This window comes from Zootoca vivipara, chromosome 7 (genome assembly GCF_965207765.1).
Source record: "Zootoca vivipara chromosome 7, rZooViv2.hap1.1, whole genome shotgun sequence".
NCBI lineage: Eukaryota > Metazoa > Chordata > Lepidosauria > Squamata > Lacertidae > Zootoca > Zootoca vivipara.
The window spans coordinates 698,970-724,877 of record NC_142590.1 but is presented as its reverse complement, the minus strand read 5'-3'; the positions used below and the strand labels follow the sequence as shown (position 1 = coordinate 724,877).

The 25,908-nt window shown below is 45.0% G+C and overlaps 2 protein-coding genes and 1 pseudogene across 4 annotated transcripts in view; all 3 read right to left on the bottom strand.

The window, feature by feature from the left end:
* ALDH9A1 (aldehyde dehydrogenase 9 family member A1) overlaps positions 1-15,453 on the bottom strand; it is a 25,995-nt gene extending 10,542 nt beyond the window's left edge. The window contains exons 1-3 of one of the 2 annotated variants that reach the window (XM_035102410.3): positions 15,435-15,453; positions 6,800-7,006; positions 280-425 (exon numbers count right to left, since the gene is read on the bottom strand). In XM_035102410.3, coding sequence (XP_034958301.3) covers positions 280-425; positions 6,800-6,980 — 327 coding nt within the window. In that variant the 5' untranslated portion in view covers positions 6,981-7,006; positions 15,435-15,453. Of the gene's footprint in view, positions 1-279; positions 426-6,799; positions 7,007-8,828; positions 8,862-15,434 lie in introns of those variants that run through there. The other variant, XM_035102409.3, reaches the window with a different exon arrangement.
* On the bottom strand, positions 817-1,929 carry LOC148684950 (H/ACA ribonucleoprotein complex subunit DKC1 pseudogene; annotated as a pseudogene).
* On the bottom strand, positions 11,762-25,810 carry TMCO1 (transmembrane and coiled-coil domains 1). Of its 2 annotated transcripts, XM_035102412.3 has the most exons (7): positions 25,733-25,810; positions 24,198-24,275; positions 23,436-23,495; positions 21,008-21,054; positions 18,328-18,395; positions 15,435-15,579; positions 11,762-12,217 (listed from the first exon to the last, which is right to left on the bottom strand). In XM_035102412.3, the coding sequence occupies exons 1-7, from the start codon at positions 25,800-25,802 to the stop codon at positions 12,119-12,121; spliced, it is 567 nt and encodes a 188-aa protein (XP_034958303.1). In that variant the 5' UTR covers positions 25,803-25,810; the 3' UTR covers positions 11,762-12,118. The 2 variants fall into 2 exon arrangements, with proteins under 2 accessions (XP_034958303.1, XP_088530966.1); XM_088674840.1 differs by lacking the exon at positions 15,435-15,579.
* Positions 25,811-25,908: the final 98 nt, after the last annotated feature.

Genomic DNA, 25,908 nt, shown 5'->3' with positions numbered 1-25,908 from the left:
AATAGGTTAGTGAGCGCTGCAAACACAGCACTGCAAACCAGAGTCCACAAATCTGGCTTCCAAATGCATTTCCCTCTCTAGCAACCTCTCCTTCTATTGACACCTTGCACAAGATCTCTCATTCTTCAAGTATTGCAGAGAACTCAGGAGAAGAGAGAGGCCAGCAGCAACCACAAACTAGAGTTATGAAGCCAAGTCAAAATTGGTGGGCAATGGCTGAAAAGGTATCCCCTTGGAAAGCAGCCAACGCTGCCTGATCATGTGATTTTTAACACATACCCGGATTATCCTGGCAGCCTCCAGCAGGACAGTGCTCCGTTCCATGCCTGACTTCTGACTCCATATTTTAAATGCAGCTTGTGCACTTTGCACAGCCAAATCTACTTCCTTCTCTCCAGAGAAGAGAAATTTGCCAATAACTCGCCCTGAAGGGAAAACACAACAACAATAATTCAGGTTTCTAAAGCACAACTTGTTAGCATACCTCTGTTACAAAAAGCTCTTACAGAAGCAGATCTTGCATTTTGATTTTATGTTACTATTACAAATTTATTCCTTTTGTATCTGAATGGCCGCGTTCCTTAATTTGGAAAAGCCACAATACAGAAAGAGGACTTATTAATTAAATTTGTATACTGCCCTTCAACCACAGATCTCAGGAAGGTTCACAACACAAAAATAGACCAATGCACACTTAAAAAACATGCACCCAAGAGAGTCCACATTCAGCAACAAGAAAAGCAGAATTCTGCACAATCATACTGATTAAGCAAGTTTGCACAATTTCTTTAATTTGTAAATTGCTTGCGTTGCATAATGCATCCTGTTTCCACCAGTCATAAGGAAGGTTAAAAGTGGAGGCAAAAGTGGTTTCTCCTGCATTTCCCCCCATGCTTTTACTTCTACGATGAGTTGACTGAAAATCTTTTGAGATGTCAATAGCTATTACTTACATGCTTAATTTATATGTTCGCAACTGTAACCGGAAACTTGGTAAAGAAAGAAAATATCTTCTTCTTTTCCTTCTTCTTCACATTTGTGCCACTGTCCATTTCAACTAGCTTCCCGCCACTCCCAGCAAGCTCTGATTCTACCGTCTCTTCCTTCTTCTTCTTCTTCTTCTTCTTCTTCTTCTTCTTCTTCTTCTTCTTCTTCTTCTTCTTCTTCTTCTTCTTCTCCTTCTCCTTCTCCTTCTCCTTCTCCTTCTCCTTCTCCTTCTCCTTCCTTGATTTCTGCTTGTAGCTCTGGAGTCTGTCTGAGGGAGATGAGGCTGCTGCTCCATGTTCCCCAACACTCTCCATGACCTTCTTTGTCTGGCTCCACTGGGATGACTTCCTCTTTTACCCTTTCCTTTCCAGCAACCCTAAGGTAATCCACATAGTTCTACTTCCAGGCCTGGGGAGCTATCTCATGGGGCTTGCTGTGAGCATCCAGTAAGACTCGCCTTGATCGTCGTCTTCTGGGCAGCTTTCAGGACAAGCCCCCACTTGTGAGCATAGGTAGGGGCCTTTCCCATTATCACATGCTTGATTTTTGGAATAACTCCATGACTGCAAGCAGAAATCACTGCAGTTGTCATCAAGGTACTGGCTGTCCAAATGGCCTCTCCTTTTGTGCTGTTAACAACTTTCTGATGGACTTTGAGGCTGTCTTCATACCACAGCAGGCCAGGTCACATGCTCTTTTCACCATAACACCGTTCATAACCAGTCGCTTGTGGGATGTCAGCAGCTTCTCCAAAGGGAAGATCACCCTCCTGAGAAAAGTCTCATACTTGCAGTTGTCATATTGCCACTAGGCATCCAGCACATCATACAGTCCCCTTACTGTCCTTGTCTCCCATGACCCCATAGCACACTTGCACAAGCCCAGGTGCACACATACCATCCAGGTGCAGGTCCCAGCTGCACAGCTCACCCAGAAAGTACCCAATCATATTCATACGCATGTGGCTTGCTCAATGCACACAATCAGACCCCCAGGCACTTTGGGGTCCAGCATGCCACTGTGCAGTCTTCTCAACATGGAGGATGCAGCAGACTCAGGCCACCACTTCACAGAAGGGCTGGGAGGCTTGTTTGAATTGAACAATCGCCAATCACCCTCCTTAAGAGATTGCAACCAGAAGGAAGGAGTGTGCAGCATGCTGCCCTCACTTTCAGCTTGTCAAAGTTTTTGAGAAGTAAAGGCCATTGCGATATGTCCAATTGAGCCTCTCTGGATTCAGGCTTGATAAGGAATTCTTCTGAATATTGTACATCAGCAACTATTTATAGGGCAGGGTCTCTATTCTTTCTTTTTCCTATGCTTCTTAAGAGACATAGCATGGTTCATCTATTATCTTCTGCATAGGACTGCAGGCTGCGTGCTGAACAGGAAAAGCAATTCATTCTGCAACATGACCAAGAGGAAAAGCCTGAAGCGTCCCATCACACCCATGCCTGCAGCAGGGGTAAGCAATTCATGGCCCTTGGCCTACTTTCATGAAAGTGGTGAGGGGAAAACCAGAAGGAAAAGGGCAGGCAGTAACTCACAGCTCTGTCACTGCCCACTTTTAGCAGGGTAATTAGCATAAGAACACAAATTGATGTTCAAGACTGGAGTATTGTAGAATCATAGAATCATAGAGTTGGAAGAGACCACAAGGGCCATCCAGTCCAACCCCCTGCCAAGCAGGAAACACCATCAAAGCATTCCTGACAGATGGCTGTCAAGCCTCCGCTTAAAGACCTCCAAAGAAGGAGACTCCACCACACTCCTTGGTAGCAAATTCCACTGCTGAACAGCTCTTACTGTCAGGAAGTTCTTCCTAATGTTTAGATGGAATCTTCTTTCTTGTAGTTTGAATCCATTGCTCTGTGTCCGCTTCTCTGGAGCAACAGAAAACAACCTTTCTCCCTCCTCTATATGACATCTTTTTATATATTTGAATATGGCTCTATCATATCACCCCTTAACCTTCTCTTCTCCAGGCTAAACATACCCAGCTCCCTAAGCCGTTCCTCATAAGGCATCGTTTCCAGGCCTTTGACCATTTTGGTTGCCCTCTTCTGGACACGTTACAGCTTGTCAGTATCCTTCTTGAACTGTGGTTCCCAGAACTGGACACAATACTCCAGGTCAGGTCTGACCAGAGCAGAATACAGCGGTACTATTACTTCCCTTGATCTAGATGCTATACTCCTATTGATGCAGCCCAGAATTGCATTGGCTTTTTTAGCTGCTGCATCACACTGTTGACTCGTCAAGTTTGTAGTCTACCTAGACTCATAGATCCTTTTCACATGTACTGCTCTCAAGCCAGGTGTCACCCATCCTGTATTTGTGCCTTTCATTTTTTTATTTTTTATTTGCCCAAGTGTAGTACTTTACATTTCTCCTTGTTAAAATTCATCTTGTTTGCTTTGGCCCAGTTGTCTAATCTGTTAAGGTCATTTTGAAGTGTGATCCTGTCCTCTGGGGTATTAGCCACCCCTCCCAATTTGGTGTCATCTGCAAGCTTGCTCAGGATGCCCTCAAGCCCATCATCCAAGTCAGTGATAAAGATGTTGAATAAGACTGGGCCCAAGACAGAACCCTGTGGCACCCCACTAGTCACTTCTCTCCAGGATGAGGAGGAGCCATTGATGAGCACCCTTTGGGTTCGGTCAGTCAGCCAGTTACAAATCCACTGAATGGTAGCATTGTCTAGCCCACATTTTACCAGCTTCTTTACAAGAATATCATGGGGCACCTTGTCAAAGGCCTTGCTGAAATCAAGATAGGCTACATCCACAGTGTTCCCTTCATCTACCAGGCTTGTAATTCTGTCAAAAATGAGATCAAATTTGGTTCTTTGTTGTCAATGAACAAGATAATAATTAAAAATAAAATAAGCTTATATAAGCAATATCCTATGGCAATTAAATTGGGTGGGAAATGGTCTGACTTCTCAGACACGTTGGAAACTCAGCAACCGCTATCTCATTTGATGGCACAGTAATGACATCAGGACACTTTGGTTTATGATGGAAAATGCATTACCACAGATTTTTTAAAATTGCCTTTTCTCCCCAAATAGTTTTATTGAATAATGATTGAATAATATAACAAGCCAAGTTCAATATTTGCTTGTTGTTGATTTGCTAACTGTAGCAAGAAAGTGACTTGCCAAATATTTGACACTGCACATCTCTGAAGGAGTTGCTCTAAAAGGTTTGTGTTGAAAACAGGATCTGACGTTATTATATTGTGTAGTCAGACATATAAAGAGACATAGTCATACACAGGGAACTGAATAAATGGTCTTTATTTATTAATTATTAGAGGGGGAAATCCATGCTTGAGGGAAAATGATAAAGTAAAGTATCAATGATTTTTGGTAAATGACAGACAATAAGACTCTCTGACTTATCATAGAATTGGAAAGGATTCTGGGATTCATGTGGTCCAACCCCCTACAATGCAGGAATCTCTGCTTAAAGCATCCCTGACATCGATGGCCACCCAACCTCTGCTTAAAACCCTCCAAGGAGAGGCCACCACCTCCCGTGGGAGACTGTTCCACTGCCGAACAGCTCTTACTGTTTTTCCAGATGTTTAGTTGGATCTCCCTTCTTTTAACATGAATCCATTGGTTCGAATCCTACCCTTCAAAGCAGGAGAAAACAAGCTTGCTTTATCTTCCATATGACAGCTCTTAAGATATTTGAAAATGGTGATATTTCTTCTCAGTCTCCTCTTTCCCAGGCTCCCTCAACTGATAAGGCTGGGCTTCCAGACCCTTGACTACCTTGGTCACCCTCCCCTGCATAGGTTCCAGCTTGTCAACATCCTTCTTAAACTGTGATGCTGAGAACTGGACACCACAAGCAGGGATGAAACTAGACTTGTATTTCACCTGGGTCAAAGACGTAGTTTGGCACACACCCCAACACACATTTGTGTACACACACACACACACTGTCCAGGAGCCTCAATGGTGCCCCTCTGAAGACCTCACCCGGAGCAAAAAAAACCCCTGGCTAGCCCTACCATAGCTACGGCTCTGACACAAGGCAGAATAGAGCAGTTCTATTACTTCCCTTGTTTGGTTCACTACACATTTGTTGATGCAGCCTAGAATAGCATTACCGGTACTTTTTTTGCTGTTGCATCACTCATGTTTAGCATTTAGCATCATTTTCACATGTATGTCTTATAGTTGTCCAGGTGTCTTATTATAGTTGTGCAGCTGGGCCAAGTCTGTGGGCTGTAAAGTAGAGTCAAGGCCTAGTTTGTAAAGTAGAGCAGAGCCCTAGTTTGTAGGCTTTAAAGTAGAGGCGAGGCCTGGTCTGTCGGCCTTGGCTTGGGCTAGTATTTAAATGCGAGCAGAGGCCTCCGCCCTGTATCTCCATTCCTTGCCTGACTCTGTGGGTTGTCTGGTAATGGCCGCCTTGGTGTTTTCAGTTGCTCGGTTGATGACGTCATTATTTGGCGCTGCCCTTCAGAACTTTTGCTGGTGACAGTGCGCGATCTGCCTTTCTATTGGATGCTGCTGGAGTCTTCAGACCTTCTGCTGGTGATGTATAATTTGCACGCCACTTTTGTGTGTGTTTAATCATTATTTTAGGTATGAAAGGTGTTCAAAAAAAAATTATGCCAGATCCCCCCTGATGGGCAAGGTACGCTTTGTCCTAATTTGATGCAATTCGGTTCAGTGGTTACGGTGAAAGGCTGTCTTATGCACATGCAGTGGGAACATTTATATATATATATATATAGATTTATCATTTATTGTTACAGCAAGTACAATAGTTTAAGAAATACATGTGCCTGGACAAATGCTAGTGTTCCACTGTCTCAATTATTTGCAAGTCTTGCATATCAGCCCTCAGCCACATTTTTTACCAATCAGCAGATTCAAAGTTCAAGCATTAAAAGATAAGATAAACAACTCAGAATGCACCTTGGCACGAGTGCAGCCAGCCAGCAGCTTCAAAGGTCATAGATTCCTGTTTCTTCTGGTTGGAATAAATCTAAGCCAGAAACTTATTTGAGTAATGTGAACAGTGATGTTAAATTCTTGAGAATAATCTTTTGGAGAATATTCTCAATTAATGAAAATATTAGAGAATTTTCATTTAAAATAGGAGAGGCACTGCAAAAACCAGCTACTGGCACTAAATAAAAATATGGAAATGTCAACTGTTTAAATCCAGGCCACTTCACATGCTGTTACACATAACTATATAGGCTTAGGTACTTTAAGTGTATAAAGCATTAATCTACTTTCTGTAAAATAAAATAAAAAATCACACTGTATGGCCAAGGGTATAGAATTGCTAAGAATAAGGTCACACCAAAATAGAAAAAAAGGCTATGACATATAGTTGAAATACATATGAATTCAAATGTTCATCAAATTAAATGAAAAGCACTTCTAAAACAAACAAACAAAGTTTTCTGTAGCTCACATTTCAGAACTGCCAATGGTGAATGACACAACACCCAGTAATGTAACTGGATTAAAAAAAAAACATTATTCATTACTTACACTGGCAATATCACAGCTTGATTTATTCTCTCCTAGATTTTTTAAATGAGTGGTGTAAAACTGGTTCTTACATTAGAATTTACAGTTTGTGGAGAATATTCTCGATAATAATCTCACCTCACCTCACTGAATGTGAATGTTATCTAAAATGCCATGTCAATAGCAAATTGATGTACTACAGAGTCGGGGGGGGGGGGTTTCCAAAGCCACCTTTTGCTGCAACCAGGCTGCCCTCCCTGAAGCCCACATCCCCCCCTCCCCGAATGTCACCCTGGAGATAATTACCAGTTGCTGGCTCATACGTCTCCTCGCTGTGATCTCCATCCACAGGCTCCATGCGGGCATCCTCTCGGTAGTTGAGGGGCTGCTGCACTTGAAATGCGCCAGTGATGCTGCTCATTGCTGCACAGCGGAGCAGACCAGGAAAACCAGGCAGAATGAGTAAGAAGCGGGAATTGTGAAGCATCGGACAGCTGGCAAGCAGGATCAAGGCTGCATCGGACGGAAGAAGTAGCAGACAAGGTGCATGGGAATCTGCCTACAGCTGTGTCATTTATCTGATTTGTATACTGCCCTCCAGCAGAGCTACTAGGGCAGTTCATAAAAACAACATAAAGCACACTATCTTATCAAGTTTTACCCTTCAATGAATTTCAAGCATGTCTATAAAACACAGAGCCATGTACAATCCTCTTTTAAACCCTCCTATTATTTTACGCAGTTGGCTACAGATTGTCCCCAAGAGAAAGGCCACACAAATCAGCCAACAGAGGGAAAGCTCCTTTCAACTTGTGCCGAGTGAAAACCAGTTGCTCAGAGCCACTCCAGAGCCTCAGAGGAGCACAGTGGGAGAGGGCCTAGCGTGGCACCCGGAAAAATCAAAAGCAAGAGCAGCAAAAGCTTCATCCTGCATCCATATGGTGGCCTCCAAACTGGCTCTGGAAGGGGTCAGGAGAACCCCCCCCCAACAGCCCATGGGGGTGGGGGAGGGGAGGGAGATTAGAGTATGGTGTTGAGAATCTTTTGTAAACTGTTTTGAGGCTCCACAATTGATGCAATCCCCAGCATGGGTGTGGGCTTCAGGGTGGCCCAAAAGCTTCCTGTGGGGTGTATGCCCCTATCTCTTACTCTTTTTTTACAGTTTGTTCACAGAGCTAAAATTCCCAACACAACAAAGGTTCTGAATGCACATTAAATGGATGGCTCTGGATGTGACTTGGGTCAGATGTGATTCAATAGCATCTCACAGAGACATGAACACATCAAGACTTGGAGCAGCCCCAACACTGTTCCTTCATCACATCTATATACCACAGTATCATGGGCACAGCCCCTTGACAGGTTCTTCTCCTCAAAACGTTTGGCCAGCGGCTATTCAATACCATCTCATGGAAGACACTCTCCTGGAGCTAAGTTTTATTGTGGCCCTGAGGTTACTTGGGGGGGGGCACATATTAAGTCCTTGTCGTTTTCCACATATTTTAGTAATTATTGGTGGGAAGAGAGCAAAAGCAATGAGTTAAGGGAGTTTAAAACATGAAAATCCATATGCTCAAGTATTTTACTTTGTTTCTTGAAGTTGGAACAGTGCATTTGTTTGTGCTTTGCTGATAAAATTCCACAGGCGCAGAGAATATTTGTAGAATCTATGAAAGCTCACACCATAACCAATTGGCTGGTCCTTAAAATACCACCAGGCTTGCTTTATGGCGCTTTAGGGGGGACAAGAGGGGGTGCTATAGCGCCAAACCCGGCTTTGCTGCAAGGTCCTCCTTTCATTTCCCGCTTTCATGATTTGGGAAAGGGCCCAACCAAGGCAGAGCAGCCAAGCTAGCATCTCCTCCTCTGCCGGGGCCTTTTCTGCAGAGGCCCCCTGCTCGGTGGGAGGCTCCTGGTGCCACCATTAGCGAGCTTTGGGCGCCAGGCGGAAACATTCCTCTCTCTCACAGGCCTCCCGCCTTTAACAACCGGGGGCCTCTTCGAAGCTGGTGGGGGTTTCACAGGTACCCCCCCCCCAACACACACACTCCATTTATGGTACGGCATGGAGGGGGCGTGTTTTCCTTCCGTTGGTCGCAAGTCCTTAGGCAGGATAAACCTTGGAGCTCCAGGCCCAGCCGACACCTCCCTCCCCGGGACCCTTCGCAGGAAAAGGGGAGGCCCGTCCGGGAAGGCCCAGAGGCCGAGCGGGGCCTCGAAGCGCTTCTCCGGGCGCCGGAAGCGAAGGGGCTTCCCGGCCCGCTGCCCTGGGGACGCGGTGGGACCCCCACCCACCCTGGGACCCCCGGCCCCCCTCACCGCGACCCTCACTCACTCCGCCTCCTGCACCACGTCCGCGCAGCCCGGGAGCGGCCGAGGGAGCAGGCGGGGCGAGGGGAGGGGAGGGGAGGGGAGGGAGGGCGGCGCCGGGAGGAGAGGGCGCCCCGCCCCCGCGGGCCCAGGAAGCGAAGGGGAAGCCCCTGCCTGGACAGAGGAACGAGGCTGCTGCGCCTCTGCTGCTGCGCCTGAATCGGGCAGAGAGAGAGGATCCAAGCAGGTTTTAAGACTTGCGTGTTGATGGGAAACCATCCAGAGGTAAAAAGTGTAATAGTGTAACAATCCCACTCTCCGCACTAGATAGAATCTTTTTGTTGCCCCCAAATTAGTCTCCCGTCAACGTGCGTCGTGTGCACTTTCTGCTGTTCCGATAGGTAGAATCTAGGCAGCACAGTTCTCTACCCGTCTACTCAGAAATAAGAAATAAGCTGAGATCCACGAGACTCACTCCCAGGTAACTGCAACCTAAACCCAGCGCTCTTCTAGATGTATTTTATTAGCAATTCTATTAATACATACCCAAAAAATGAATAAAAAGAAATGTTTACACACAAGTTATTACTATAATGAAAACACATTGAACAGTTGTATCTTGATATGTACGATACAGCTCATTGTTATATAAACTTATTTGGCTGGTTATTAGTAGCTCTTCTATAGGAAGTTAACTTATACGGTACACTGTTATGGCAGTCCATACTGCTCTGAGACTGAAGGTGCGCAATGCTTTTTCCAATTTTACGCTGCGCAGTTTCACAGTAATAAGATTTGTTACTATTTCAAAATCATTTAATACTGCGTTTTAAAGTATCCTAATAAAGCTCTGTGTTTGCAAGGCTGTGATGCACTGCTCTCCTCTCCAGGACCCTCTAAAGCAGGCATCCCCAAACTTTGGCCCTCCAGATGTTTTGGACTACAATTCCCATCTTCCCTGACCACTGGTCCTGTTAGCTAGGGATCATGGGAGTTGTAGGCCAAAACATCTGGAGGGCCACAGTTTGGGGAGGCCTGCTCTAAAGCATGGGTTCCCAACAAAATTTTCTCGAGGACCCCTCATCGAGCTGCTATTGTGACAAGGACCCCCATTAATTCCTAATCCTAAAATTAAAAAGTGAGAGCCAAATTAAGAGTCTTTTTATATTTTATATTTATACGTTTTTTACAGTTCTTCCTCTTCATCTGTAGGCCTTTGTCGTTTTAACGAACCACTTTTTAACCAACGGTCCATTTTTAACTACACGAACTGTAGCTTCCGTGAAAAGAACGCTTTGTTTACAAACACTACTGTTTTGCAAAGAGGCAGCGCGCGCCAGGAAGGAGGGAGGGGAATGGAGAAGACAGGGTACCTGCGCAGTAGCGCACAAATGAAGCCGATGCGTGCAAAGCATCTTGGGGAGGTGAGCGTTAGTAGAATGCGTGCGCTGCCTCTTTGCAAAACAGTAGTGTTTGTAAAGCGCCACCTAACGGCATACAGCAGAACTACTGCCTCTATCTAATTCTAGTTTTGCGCTAAACTCTGCTCATGCAGGAAGCGGCCAAAACAAAAAATCTGTTATCATACAAAATATATTTAATATATTTTTTATTCTAATAGCATCTTGCGGACCCCTCTGGCATAGCTCGCGGACCCCTGGGGGTCTGCGGACCACCTGTTGGGAACCACTGCTCTAAAGCACCCCTTATTTCAAATTAATTGAATTTGGGGCAGTTCAAGATGTTTTACAAGATGCTGCTGGCAGATCTTTTTTTGCCAAAAGGGAGCTTAACTACCATAACTATAGCTTCTGTTTACTGACCCAGTGAAGGGCAAACCCTGTTTCTAAAAAGAACCTTTCAAACTCTGGTGTCTTTTCAAGAAGGTGTTGTCATGTTAAAAGGTAAAGGGACCCCTGACCATTAGGTCCAGTCGTGACCGACTCTGGGGTTGTGGCGCTCATCTCGCGTTATTGGCCGAGGGAGCCGGCGTACAGCTTCTAGGTCATGTGGCCAGCATGACTAAGCCGCTTCCGGAGAACCAGAGCAGCATGGAAACGCCTTTTTGTCATGTTAGGTGGTGATTAAAATGTGATTTCTGATGGTCACATGGATAGCAAGGGCTCCATAACTTCTAAAATGAAAACACAAGCCAATACTTTTGCCAAAGCGTTACAATACTTTAAATTCATTGGTGCATGGCATTTGCTTCACCCAACTTTTGTTTCTAGCCTCATCCCCATGAGCTATACACTCATATTGATTTTGTCCCTTTGTCTTTTGTTGAATCATGCAGGCGGGCACTGAGCCAGTCTCAGATCATGTCCTAGTAAGGGAAATAATACAAATCTTTGACAAGGTTGTAATGGCCCGGCGATTCCCTCCCATGATGTTGCAGTACCACCTGGTGGTCAAGCACATTGGGGAAGAATGGAAGTCGTATTTGGAACCAGCACAGAAGGAATCAGAACTGCAACTGTATGGGTATCTGAAGAAGTGTCCATGCACACGAAAGCTCATACCAATGACAAACTTAGTTGGTCTCTAAGGTGCTACTGGAAGGAATCTTTTTTATTTTCTTTCAACTGTGTGGGAGGCAATGAAAGCTGTCATACAGGAAAACTGCATCACAGGAGATATGAAGAAAATGTGTGCCTTGGAAACGACCCACCTTGAGGTAGATGTGAAACTTTTGGAGCAGCACTACAAATGGAGGAAGATGCCGGAGACTTGAAATCAAGCAATTTGACTCTGCAGCAAGCAAAGCCCCCCTCAACTGTCTCTTGACATTGCTTATATACAATGCTAATCTTAACCAACTGCAATCGAAAAACGTCCAGGGGAAGCCAGTGGCTGAAACAAACCAATGCTGCTGTTCTGCAGCTGTCAGGAGTTTGTGGAATAAAAGCCTTGCTCAGAATAGTGTCTGAGGTGAACTATATGAACTGGAAGCACAGAGACAGTACAATTTTTCTTTTATTTTCACTTTGGTAAAAGTTATTACACGAGATTCTTCTAACAAAGAATACTACTGTTGTTTACTTCTAAGTCACTCTTTTCTCATCAAACTTTGCTGAAGTTTTCACTGAAGCCGCACAGCACTCCTTTTAATTCCACTAATATATTTCTCCAATTCCCCAGAGTAGTAAGTGCAAGATCTAGCCCAAAGATGTGCTTCAGTGCTGTTCTCTTTGCAAAACAAAGATATGATAGTTACATATGCAACATGTTCAGGAAGCCTTCTGTGCAATCGAGAGTTTCTTGCAAAGTCAGGATGTTTTGACTAGTGAGGTGCAATAAATTACTTCTCTTATTTCAGGAGAACTTCCCAGATTGAGGTGGGGGGCCAAGGAATCCTCCAGCTTGCTTGGTGGCAGCTCGAGAAGGAGCCAAACCCAACAGCTTCTGAATATTCTGACAAACAGGAGAAAAACACAAACTCATGTTGGTTTGCTTTCGTGTATTGTGTAGGGTCCAACTGGGGTGACTGAGGGGTCTTCCCAGCATAGTCAGAACAGAGTCCCCACAAAGCCTTCTTGTATTTGTACTCTTTTATATGGAATAGCTCTATGCTTTGCCCACAGAGCACTGAAGAGCACAGCATTGGTTTTCACTAGCTAAAAAAATCATTAAAGTTTTTAGAAAACTATTTTACTCCAAGCAAAGAAACAAACAAAACCAGTGTTCCTCCAAACTCTGCAAGTAGCATTCTAGACCAGGCATCACCAAACTGCGGCCCTCCAGATGTTTTGGCCTACAACTCCCATGATCCCTAGCTAACAGGACCAGTGGTTGGGGAAGATGGGAATTGTAGTTCAAAACATCTGGAGGGCTGAAGTTTGGGGATGCCTGTTCTAGACAGCCTGACATTGCCAGGCCTATCAGAGGTGTGGAAGGTCTAGCACTGGAAAGGCTGGTGTAAAGTTGCAAGTTTTAAAAAATGCACAAGCTAGAATACACACCACTTAACCACCTTTTAATTGCTTAAATTAAGAAAGAGCAAGAGACAAACCCCCACTACCCCACTTTCAAAATATGAAACTAGAAGGCTCTGACCCTCCCATACACATTAAACCCCTAGAACTTTGTACTGGTTGAAAACATCAAATCCCCTTTCTCCAACCCTATTTCGAAGCAAATTTCATTCATTTTGACCAAAAGTCACAGCAGTTTTTAGATTCCACATTATAGGGAACAGGGATCGAGAGCTCTGTTTTATACAGAGTGACATGGAACCCCAAACACAGATCAAAGTGGAGGTTGCACAGAGTACACACACATGCAAAGAAAAACATCCCATTTCTTGTCCCACTAAGTGTTTTAATTTTCTCAGCAATGCTAAAGCTACTCTGTTTATTACCAATAACTGCTGCTGGGACACATCACTGTGCTCCTTTAGCATAAACTTAAGATCTAATTGTGCTGCCACTTGATACAATCATCTCAGCACTGCCCACCACTCCTGTGGTGAATGATAGTTTTGCCTACAGATAAGCTCTAACTGAATTATCTCTGACTATACTTTTGCACTCCATTCAACTCCAACTTTAAATTCTCCCAACCCCCATTTACACTGTATGTCTGCATATGTATATATCTGTGTGACACACACAAACCTCTGACAATAGAGCATCTCACTCTGCATGCATTTGATGAATGGGCTCTAGTCCATGAATATTTGTGTTGTAATAAAATTGGTTAGTCTTTAAGGTTCTATAAATTAGTCCATGCTAACAGAGGCAACTCAGTTAAGGAAGAGGAAATGTGAACAATCTGCCTTGAGTCATTTTAATCCGCCAAGTTGTCGCATGGAGTGGTCAGAGGCAGAACAAACAAGGGACAGGATGTACATCTTCACACCCAGTCCAGATGTTGGTTTACTTTCCTAGCCACTTAAGGGGCCTTGAAAAACAATCCATGCAGCACTTCACACCCCCAGCAGGAAGCAGGAAGAACTCCAAGGCAGGATTGACGTGCCAAGGGGACATGGAAACAGCACAGAGGAAGCTGCTCACTGCAGAGAGATACAGTGGTCCCTCGACTTACAAATTTAATCCGTTCCGAATGCACATTCGTAGGTCGAAAAGTTTGTAAGTCGAAAAAAGCGATTACCCATAGGAATGCATTGGAAACGGAAAAATTCGTAAGTCGAGAAAACCCCATCTAAACCGCAACGGTTTTCCTTTTGGATGTCGAAAAAAATGTAAGCACACAACCATTTTTCATTCGTAACTCGAAATTTTGTAAGTCGAGTACTTCATAAGTCGAGGGACCACCGTATTTCAGGCAACCTCAAGCTCAAGTCAGGAGTGAGCAGTGTCCCAGCCAAGGCTCAAAACATTTCCTCAACATCAAAACATCCAAGGGCAAATCAATTGAGACCTAAGCTGTTCACGTCTCCTGGAGATCACCACTCAAATCTCTGCTACCCTCTTCCATCAACAGTTCTGCAATACTGCATTGTCTCTCTAATGTACTTCCACTCATCAACAGATTCCAAACAATATATTACAAAGTTTATACATTAAAGTACACACATTTAACTTGTGTGCATTCAGCTTCTAAAAAAACAAAAAAGGGGGTGGGAGTCCAGGGAAAAAAAGACTGCCACTCCCACCCACCCTTTTGACTACATGCGATTTTGGCTTTTTCTGCTTTCCCCAGAATGTAGCCCCAAGACATTTTGTGGGCTTACTGTACTGCAATGTCTAATTGCATGTGCATGGCGCACGTAAAACTAGCCCATGCCGAATGAGGCACCCGACTGTTAACCAGAGCTAGTTATTGGGACCACATTACTCTTCCGTTTAAACAGCTGCAATGACTGCTGGTTTGTTTTCAGCACTAAGAACTTATGACCAGTATATGTAAAAGATCACTTGCTCTTATATAAGCCTGTCTAACTGCTAAGCATGTCCTGCCAATTTCTGAGTTGAATTTGGCTGTTTTTAAAATAGGAAGTACAAAGGCAAGGATACTGGGGACATGGACATGAAATACCATTATTATAATACGAGACTTCAGATATGCTTACAAACACAGACGCAACAAAAATACTTAGAATCATAGAGTTGGAAGAGACCACAAGGGCCATCCAGTCCAACCCCCTGCCAAGCAGGAAACACCATCAAAGCATTCCTGACATATGGCTGTCAAGCCTCTGCTTAAAGACCTCCAAAGGAGACTCCACCACCACACTCCTTGGCAACAAATTGCACTGCTGAACAGCCCTTGCTGTCAGGAAGTTCTTCCTAATGTTTAGGTGGAATCTTCTTTCTTGTAGTTTGAATCCATTGCTCTGTGTCCGCTTACGCTGGTCATTTGTGGCCTCCAAAAATAAGGGAGAGCAGCACTCCCTCATTTACAATAATCTGGAGACAATTCTTATTTGATACATGTGCCCCCTGAATGAGTGGTTATTGAATAAGCCTGAGAAAAAATATCAAGCTCATACAAATGAGTATCAAAATGGTGGAAGGCTAGGGGAAAGGAAGGAAGCAAAGAAGGCTACAACTGCATCTTTATATCACACCATTGTAGTTGTCAATTATGATAAAAGTAATAAAGTGGGAAACACGGTGTTCCAAGCAAAGTTTCTGAATAAGGCAACCTTCCACAGAGCAGCACTTACCTGCCGAATAGACATAGTGCAGAGAATGTAGAGGAAGATGAAGGAACAATCTGTATAATCCTCACCCAGAAGATTGCGATGGGACAAACCCTGGATGTAGGAAAGTGGCACAAAGGGGAGCTTGGCTACCACTCGGCCATCAAATCTGGGGAAAGCATACAGATGCACTTGGTTATCAGTACAAGTCGTCTGCGGTCCAGACTCACATTCTCCAAACAAGGCAGCAGATGGAGCATTTAAGCCAAACAGTGTTAACATTCAAGACATACAGGGGTACCTTGACTTACGAATGACTCGACCTACGAATGTTTTGAGTTACAAACAGAGTTCCGTCCGCCATTTTGGATGCGGTTTAGATAGGATTTTTTCAACTTACGAATTTTTTAATCCCCCCCACTGGCTTCGACTTACGAAGGTCCGTTCGGAACGGATTAAATTTGTAAGTCGAGGTACCACTGTAGCATGGTACATGGTAAAAATGGTAAAAAGTGAAAAACTGGACACAAAAGTTGTTTCCTTTTTTTGTGGGGGGAGTCATTGAGCTTTTTAGAAATTCACCAAAATCTAGACTTCCGACATGGGTTGCCATATGTCTGGATTTTCCCAGACATTTCAGTGATTTCTGCCTGGACACTGTTTCTGACTGCCATATTCTGGCTCTATCCAGGAAAGGAATCCATCTTAACTTAAATCACTCAGAGGTACCAGATTTATGGTACTGTAAGAGGTGCTGAACTGAACTGACAGTTTGACCTTAGAGCTGTTTGTGCTTAAAACGATGGAATAAGTCTGTAAACACATACTGGTACAGTCCAACCTCGGTTGTCTAATGTAATCCGTTCTAGAAGACCGTTCAACTTCTGAAACATTCCGACAACCGAGGATCAAAGAGCGGTTGGCAAAGTCAATGGAGAAAAAAGGGGGGGGGAACTCCCCAGAAGCCGTTTGGTTTCTGAAAAATGTTCGAAAACCGGAACATTTACTTCCAGGTATTCAGCGTTTGGGAGCTGAAATGTTCCAAAACAGAGCCGTTTGGGAACCGAGCTTTGACTGTAGTAGAACTTACCCAGAAAGAATCAGATTGTGAAGAGTCTGTGCCACGAGAAACCTTAAGCCACTGGAATATAATATGAGGACTACAGGACATTTGTAGCTGTAGCTCCCAAGTGAAAACGCCAAATTTAACTATATATAGTATTTGGTTCAAAGCAGATTAGTCCTCTTCCAATTAGAGCAACCACAATTTCTTTAGGTGTACAGAGATAAAGAAAAACCCTTTTGTTTACAACCCAGAGCAGGGACATACTTCATCCACTGCCCCAACCCTCTGAGGTATAGATTGAAGGCTGTACAACTGTGTTTTGGAGCTGAGCCCAGATCGCTCAGGTCCAATATTGTCACTCAGTGTTCAGATCCTTTAACAGAAAGAGAACAACAGCATGTAAAATAAGGGACAAACTTCTCAGAAATCAATTAACCAAACTGGGTTTTGAAAACATTTTATGAGTTGCCAAAGGGGAATGAAGTTTCTTCCAGGCTCTACTTATACAGAGGAGAAAAGAAACTTGTGTATTTTAAGCTCCTGGCAGGGAGAGAAGTGCAAGACAAATGTAGATGGTGGACTCTAGGCATCTGCCTCACTAGTTTCTAACTGCATGTCCTATAGTGCATTGCTATCTGAAGCTCTCTCTCTCTCTCTCTCGTTTTCAGCAGGTGCTTCTGGTACTGTAAACTCTTAAATGAGTGTTTCTTCCTGCAGAGTTAACAATACAAGGAGCTGCACTTCCAGTAAGTGCCAAATGGAGAACAAAGGCATTTTTGGCAGAACGGATAGGAACGGATGTTTATCTCCCTCTGACAGTGTTGTGATATTCTACGTGGTTCCTGTCTTCTTTTCTGGACACAGATAAAAGAAAAATTAGCAGGAAGTGCTGCAGGGTGTGGGCACCATGCCTTTTACATTGTTAGGGAAGAAAGATGAATGGGGGAATATAATCTAATTATCAAAGTGATTATGACTAAGTCACTTTGAGAGTTCTTACAAAAACTCACTTTTAATATAGTGTAAGAAAAACCTGGCTGGAACACACCAAAATCTAGTCCAGCATCTCAAAGTCAAGGTCTTTCTGATCTGAAATCTACGGTCATTTTCCTCACGACCACATTGGGTGTATTTATACAAACACCATAACGGAAGAATAGGTTAACCTCTTTTAAAATGTCAATGTCAAACTCAACCTTTGAGTTGCTTGAGGGTTGTGTTTAAATATCCTGGTTCATGTCTCCTCAAGCATAAAGCTCACAGAGTAGTCCTGACCAAATTACTTGATCTTAGCTTAGCTCATCTCACAGAAATGCTGGGGAGATAAATGAGAATTGCAAAGAACCTTTTCTACTATGAAAAGCTACCAAAATTACCAGTGAGAATCCATATTGCTAGTGTGAGGAGCTCTCAGCTAATTTCTGCTAGAACCGTAACACTGAATATTTGGGATAAAAGTAGAAGATTGCAACCACTTGCAAGAATGGCTACCATGGCTGCAACCATGTCTGCACCAACACTCTTTCCTTTTATGCTAATTCCATGCAGTTCCAGGAAGGCACAGTGAGCTATGGAAAACATATACGGTACACACTTAACTTGAGCATATTCAGCTTTATGCGCACGGCAAAAAAAAAATAAAATACAAAGGGGGTGGGTGGGAAATAAACTCTGGCAATCCCACCTGCCATATCACCCAATGTGTTTTGGCTATACACAGTTTTGGCATTGGGCGCTATGCCAAGGATGTAGCCCCGACATAAGTTGTGGGCTTACTGTACCATGAAGGAAGAAGAGAACATAGAGCATTGTTAACATTTCTTAAAGAAAAGCAGAGTGGTAACCACTTACATGGAATTGAACATTCCCATCAGAGCAGTGAAACAAAAACCAATTGCAAACATGGACTTCATGCGAACCTGCAGTCAAAAGAACAATTGAGGACCCATATTAGTGCCTGGCAAATGCAGATTCAATGGAGAAGAGACTATTGCCACCGAGTGCCTCCTCCCACAAAAACTGATGAATCAACTGGGATGTGTATATGCATTATCTGGAGCCACCTTGGTGAGGCCATTGGATGTTTATGGCCCAAAGGCTACAGAACAGGGGTCCCCAAAACTACGGCCCGGGAGGCTCTTTTATGCGGCCCCCAGCGACCCCCACCGCCGCCTGCTCTTACCGGCGTGGCGCGGCTGCCCACTTCCGACCCGGAAAAGCGACGGAAATAGCTTGCACTTGCGTCATTTCCTGTGTACTTCCGGGTTGGAAGAGGCTCCTGCACATGCGCAGAAGCAATTTCCGGCACTTTCCAGGCCGAGAGTGTGCCAGAAATAGCATTTTTGCATGCGCATGGCTGCGCCCAGCTGCGTGCTCCCCGCCCTCCGCATGATTGGCGCAGCGGGCATCCAGCCCAAAGCCGGGTAAGTTTGGGGACCCCTGCTATAGAAGGTTAGCCCAGGAAATGTACTAGCACAGGGGGCAGCAAGGCTTACCGGGCATAGACCAGATCACTCCCGTGGAAATCCTCCGTAGGCTGGACTGGTGGAGCGCGATGCCACAAATTGCATCTGCGCATGTCCGCAACGCCAGAAATTGATTTTGCACATGCCCAGATGCCAAAAATTGTGCCCACACAGAAGCGATTTTTGGCATCTGGACATGCGCAGAAGCGATTTCCGGTGCAGCAGACATGCGCAGATCCGATTTCTGGCATCTGGGCATGTGCAGAAGCAATTTCCAGAGCTGTGGAAGAGAGTCCCTGCGCTGCACTGCGCCAGTTTAGCGCAGCGCGTGTGGACTCGCTGAGCGGGCAGCTAGGTTGGGGGGCGGCTTGTGGGCTGATTAAGTGACCCTCATTGGCTGCTTCCAGCCAATGGGCCTTGGGTTGCCGACCTCTGTACTAGCACTTGACTTCCAGATGCCAACTTGCTCTCAGTCTAAGTGAAGCAAAGTAGATTTTAAAAGCTTAACTGGCTGGCAAAACTAACAGCATTAGCACTCGTTAAATTGTCTAACTATGGTTGGTTGCATTTAAAACAACCATCCCTATTTCTACTTGAAGGGGCTCAGATCAGCAGTGAAGGTCACCAATAGCTTGCCTCCTAACCTATCAGTGATGCTGACTTTAAAAAAAACACACACAAAAACAAGTAATGGCCTCATATTATGCATCTTCCCTGCTCTTTTTTGTTATGAGTTGGCATCTTTTATCCCGAAGCTCAAACTTGGTTACTAATTAATAGGAAATGTTGAGCTGACCTTTTGCATCTGTGTGGTTGACATTCATGAGACTGGGCCATTTTGTTGGTATATGCTCAGAACATGATTGCTTACTAGGTCTCAATGAGGAAGAGTTTTTCTTCCTTCATAAGAGGTGTGTCCAGTCTTAATATCCTGCTGGGACTAACATGCACTGGTTTCCCAATCCCAGTTTTTGAACCACTGCACCCCTTCTTCCTGCCGAGAGCCCACTGTTTACCAACTAGCATCAGTCTCCCATTCCACAGGAGGAGGACTGGGGCAGGGGTGGTGGGAGATATGCTTGACTGTAGACTGCTCATCGTTTAGCGTATTCTCCTCCATATTCCAACACCCTACACAGGGCATAGATGTCAGGACTCATGACATACAATTAAAAGAGGCATCATGTAGTTGCACAGGTATTGTACCACTGCCTGCCTTAACACTACAGTTAGCAAATGGGAACCAAAACATTACAAGCCACATAAGGAGTTTCAAATAAGCCAGTGTTTCTCAACCTTTTTTGGGCCACGGCACACTTGTTCCGCGAAAAAAATCACGTGGCACACCACCATTAAAAAAGTTAAAAAATCACAGCTTGATATTAGTTGTATTAGATGTTAACTATATAACCTGTGTTGTTTAATTAATGTATGCAATATAACTGAGTTTTCATTGACATTTTGTACTAACATTATAGAATTTTTTGGTCATTTTAATATCTTGGTAATATCTTGAATAAAAGCATAAAAACAAACTGAACAACCAGGAATTATATGTTCTTTCTCAGTAATGTTTTTTTCAATAGCATCTGCAATAGCAGATAATGTAACCAGCAGAGGTACCGGTAAATTGCACAGCAAGTGGCCAAGGGTGGTGCCAACTGGGCACAGAATACAAGCATGGCAACAGGTGAGAGAGACAGTAGCACGGGTGTTCTACTGCCCAACAGAACATCAAGCAGGTGGGGTTGGTTGACAGACAATACTTCACAGGCATTAGTAATCGAAAAGTGAAATGTAGCATTAGTTGATGGGAGCTGTTGATGAGTTTACATGAAAACTAGGCATCTCTTCAGTTCACTTCTACACTTTCTTAAGTGTTGCATCCCACAGAGATAGTGGAATTTGGTGCTCACTTCCTAGTTCTAATGTCTGCAGGTTAAACACACTGCTTTTCCGAAAAGCTGCCCCAGTTCCTACTCCTACTCCTTATTATTACTTTCTTGATTTAGGAATCACTTTCCCAAAGAGTTTTACAATAAAGGTTCAATTTGCTGTTTCCTCACCATTGACAGATCCCTGTTGTTGTTCTTCAGCTTCTCCTCCTGCCTCTCTGAAAAAGAGAAACAAATTACTGCAGGTCACAAAGTCAGGAACTTGCTCCCAATAAGCCTATGAGGGACTTGCAGCAGGAAAGCGGCAACAAAAAGGCATACTGAAAGTCCGAGGCATGTAAAGGTCACCAACCCACTTCAGGTGCTCTGACATTCAGTACAGATACTGTAGTAGCAATCCTGTTCCTCCCCATGGAAGCTCAAGAGCGTTTCTCAATACAAACCATCCAAATAATGCAAAAGTGTATACAGTGGTACCTTGGTTTACAAACCTAATCCGTTCCGGAAGTCCTTTCTTAAACCAAAGTGCTCTTAAACCAAGGTGTGCTTTCCCAGAAAAACAACCCCTAAAACAGCAATTTAACATGAATTTTACTATCTAACGAGGCCATTGATCCATAAAATGAAAGCAATAGACCAGCCTGCAATCTACTACCCAGTATAAAAATCCTTACTGCAGCGGCAGCACCACCAGCATCCTGCCCATGCCGTCCTGCGCCTCCCATGGTCGCCTCTTCACTTGTCTACAGGGTCAGTCAGACTTCCCCTCCCCGATCTCTCTCTGACAACCTGCATTGGAGGCAGGAGAGACCCCTGGGTCTGCCCGTGCCTGAGCCCTCCAGCCCCCATTTCTCCGGAGGCACAGACACCAAGACACCCCCTCCCTCTGCTTAAAGATGCGCGCTTTCCCCCTACAACACATGCCAGGCCCACGCATGCTCGCCCTGCTCCCTCGGCAAACTCCGCTCTCCCAGCCTTGAGAGGTGCGTCTTCTCCTGCCTGGGGCAAAGCACCAGTTTGAGATTGAGTGAGCACAGAGGTCAGCCTGGCGGCAGTGTTGAATAAAGGAGCCGCCTCCAGCCCAGAGCAGCGCGCTGCAAGCCCTGCACTCTGCCTACTGCTTTCTCCGGATAGCCCCAGTTGCCAGAGCCAGGTTCCTCACTTGCTCCTTCCGTCGCCATCTTCCCACTGGCAGAGCAATCCCCGACCCTCAGCAGAACAGAACCAAGCAGAGGTAAGCTGAGGGGCAGTCGGTGCCAGCAAGGATGGCCCTCCAAGCGGCTGCTTCACCCGCCCACCTCCTTCCCAGAGGAGGGTGCGGCAACGCAGGTGGGCAGCTGGAGCCAGGGAGCCCAAAGAGCCGCGCACCTGCCATTCCGTTTGCCTGCAGTCGGCACTTTCCACAGTAGAGGGACCCAGAAGTGAAGAAGGGGGCCATTGATGCAGGCGGGCGGGCGAGCAAGCAAAGCAGCTGCTTGGAGGGCCATCCTTGCTAGCGCCAAGGGGAATAAGCAGCCTCAGCTTGGCTCTGTTCTGCTGAGAGTCGGGGATCACACTTCTCGAGGCCAGGAGAGTGGAGCACGCCGAGGGAGCGGGGCGAGCAAGCACGGGCCCAGCATGTGTTGTGTGTGTGGGGGGGGGGGAAGCGCTGGGTCCCACTGCCACCGCAGCACCGAGCAAGGGAAGGCCATGCCAACAAAACGGAAGTACACCCCCAGACGGTACCTATTTATCTACTTGCACTTTGACTTCCTTTCGAACTGCTAGGTTGGCAGGAGCTGGGACCGAGCAACGGGAGCTCACCCCATCACAGGAATTTGAACCGCTGACCTTCTTATCTGCAAGCCCTAGGCTCTGTAGTTTAACCCACAGCGCCACCCGCGTCCCTATCACTGGTTATATTTGCTTAAAAAGAATTTTTAAATAAATATTATATTAATGGGAGATATTAGTGCTATAACAACAGCTACTACTGTAAAAAAGAAAAGGAAGATTCAAGTGTTTTACTCATGATCTTTCACTCTCATCCCCAATATATAGATTTTTGCCAAAAATATGTTTTATTGGAAATAAAAATAGGTAGCATCTGAAAAAGATATAGCACTTTTGAGAAATAATATGTTTATTTCTTCATTTCCATTCAGTGCACATCCTGTAGCTTCCTGCTGAAATGCCATCACTTTTTATACTACAAATGTACTGGTTTGTCGCCTAATCCCTGCTGCTTTTGTTTCACTTGAGCCCCTCTGCTATTTCACTAAGAATATTTACAGGTAGGTAGCTGTGTTGGTCTGCCGTAGTCGAAACAAAACAAAAAAACGTTTTCAGCAGGGGGCTGGTCCACTGTCCCTCAGACCTTGTGGGGGGCCGGACTATATTTGGGGGGGGGAAATGAACTAATTCATATGCCCCACAACTAACCCAGAGATGTATTTTAAATAAAAGGACACATTCTACTCATGTAAAAACATGCTGATTCCCGGACTATCCGCGGGCCAGATTTAGAAGACAATTGGGCTGGACCTGGCCCCTGGGCATTAGTCTGCCTATCCACTCTGAACATTGAAACATGACAAACCATGTAGCCCCCCAATGTTACCTATTTTCTTTTTCTGCTGTCGGCCAGCTGATTCTGTAATTGTTTCCTTTTTCTTTTCCACTGCAGAGATAAAACAACACAGCAAGTTTTTTCATAAAGAAAATGTTCCCTCTTCTCATTGACCCTCAGGCCTCATCAAAATCTCTATAACAAAATCAGACCAATGGGTATGGCAGGCAAGATCTGAAAAATGATTAATAACGGTGAAATGCTTATTTTTGCCTAAATTATATTATTATAAGGCTTCAATTCTATACTGGTTTATCTTAGTTGAAATTAATGGGTCTTACTTCCGAGCAAACATGTTTAGGATGGTGCTGTAAGTGTCCAGAAGTGAAAGCCTCCAGAATGGAGTTCATATTGTAACATAAGCTTCATGAAGCACAAAATACTTTGCTGAGTTTTCTTTTTTTTAAAAAAACCACCACCAACTTTGCTGAGCTTCCTGCTCACATTTACTCCCTTTTTAAAGTTTGATCTCTATGTGTGTACATACACCTGCCTATTTAAAATAATACATCATGGATCTGATGGAATAGACACTAGTCCATGAAAGCTCATGAAGGGTTTCACGTTAATACACAGTGCATGACTATTTATTTATCAGCCATATAACTGCATTCTCTGGGTGGTTTGCAGACAAATCCATGATGAGGGATCCATTTATTTCAAGATAAAGCAGTTAAGCTCAATTTAAAGAAATATTGCCCAGAATTGGAGTGTTGTTGGACAAGACAAGCTCCATCATGCATCTGCACTTACATTTTTTACTCTGCTTCTCCACTTCTGCTTTCAGCCGCTTGTACTTGTCTGTTCTATAAACTAGCACCCATGTTATCCCTGAAACAAATAGCATAATAATCAGGAGACAGAATAACCGATGTATCTACAAAGCACTCAACATGACTGCCAGAGGACTTCCAAACCCAGTAACTTGAGCCTTAGTAGCATAGCTTACTGTCTCCTTCCTACAACTGCAGTACCATGCAGTACAAGCTATTCCCAACCTGATTCCACCAGCCCAGTGAGAGCATGCATGACTCAACCATCATTCACAAAGTCAGAGATGGGAGCCCCTAGCAACTGATGTCACTTTCCAAGAGAGATGAAGCCCATTGCCCATCATGGTAGGTCTTGTGAGCACATGAACTTTGAGATATTGACGGTGCTTTAATAGAGGCTTTGGTGCATGAGTAGGAGCATCTGAAAACAACAGACTGGAATTTTGAGTTGGGCTGCAAGCATCAACATCACCATTGCTCCTGAAAGTGCCATCTACACATGTCTCTTCATTCCCTGCACCTAAGTTACAGAATGGCAAGAAGACACCATTGTAACCATTGCAGGTGCTAGTGCAACAGTAGCTGCAGTACAGTGGTACCTAGGTTCTCAAACTTAACCCGTTCCAGAAGTCCATTCCAAAACCAAGGTGCGAGTTCCCATGGAAAATAATGCAAAATGGATTAATCCATTCCAGACTCTTAAAGACCTCACCATAACACCCAAAATGGAGCATGTCCGGCTTCCAAAAAAAGATCGCAAACCAGAACACTTATTTTCGGGTTTGCAGTGTTTGGGTTCCAAGTTGTTTGAGCACCAAGGCGTTTGAGAACCAAGGTATCACTGTACAAAGAATTCAAGGACAGTCCACAACTCTCCGCCCCCCCCCTGCAAACTGGCATTCATTGGTTTGGCTAGATAAGGATCTAGAATGAAGTCACAATTAGCATATACTAGGATGGTTTAATCCACTCCTGAAGATGAAGTGATGCAACTCCATGGGTGGAGCCAGGATTTACTGGGGGTGGGGAGACAGGCTTCATGCTGGGGATGGGCAGGACCTCAGTTGGTTAAGTATTTTTATTGATTTACTTGATGCAGCTGCCCCCCTGCTCATGTGCAACTCAGCTCCCTCCCAGGCAGGATTTGTTTTACAGTATTTGGAAATTCCAACTTGAGTAATTCAAAGCATGTTGCGGGGCTGTATGACTCATCCTGTTGCCGATGTGGGGCGGCGAGATTCCTGTGCCTTTCAGAATGACGAGGAAATTTAGGTGGATCCCTTTGTCTATCCCTTCAGAATGGGGAGAGAAGCTCCTCTGGCCACCGCACTGCCGTTCCCACGGCTGCCAGCTAGTCCCTCCCAGGGGAGGCTCCACCAGATGTTTCTCGCCTGGAGACGCCACCCGTGAGCCCCACCCACCGCTGAGAGACCATCACGGGTGTCCTTAGTGGGCCTGCAGCCCCTTTGCCCGCCCTCTCCTCTCCGCAACACCCCGGCCCACGGCTCCCCTCACCCTCGGCCAGCAGCGCCGTGCACACCGAGATGAAGACGATAAGGACGGTGTCGGCGAACATGGTGCTCATCTTGGGCGGCCGGAAGTTGGGCCCAACCGGAAATCCGCGAGGCGCTCTCGAGACACGCGCGCCGCTCTGCTTCCGGCCTCGCTGGCCTCCGCGTCCCTCCTGGCGG

What these genes read in the sequence shown, in the direction of transcription:
- TMCO1 (XM_035102412.3), bottom strand. Translation starts at nt 25,802, where the DNA reads ATGAGCACCATGTTCGCCGACACCGTCCTTATCGTCTTCATCTCGGTG. An exon ending in GGAGAAGCAGAGTAAAAAAT is followed by an intron (nt 23,496 to 24,197) that starts GTAAGTGCAGAT and finishes TTATCTCTGCAG; the next exon opens with TGGAAAAGAAAAAGGAAACA. An exon ending in ATGGGAATGTTCAATTCCAT is followed by an intron (nt 15,580 to 18,327) that starts GTAAGTGGTTAC and finishes TGCTTTCCCCAG; the next exon opens with ATTTGATGGCCGAGTGGTAG.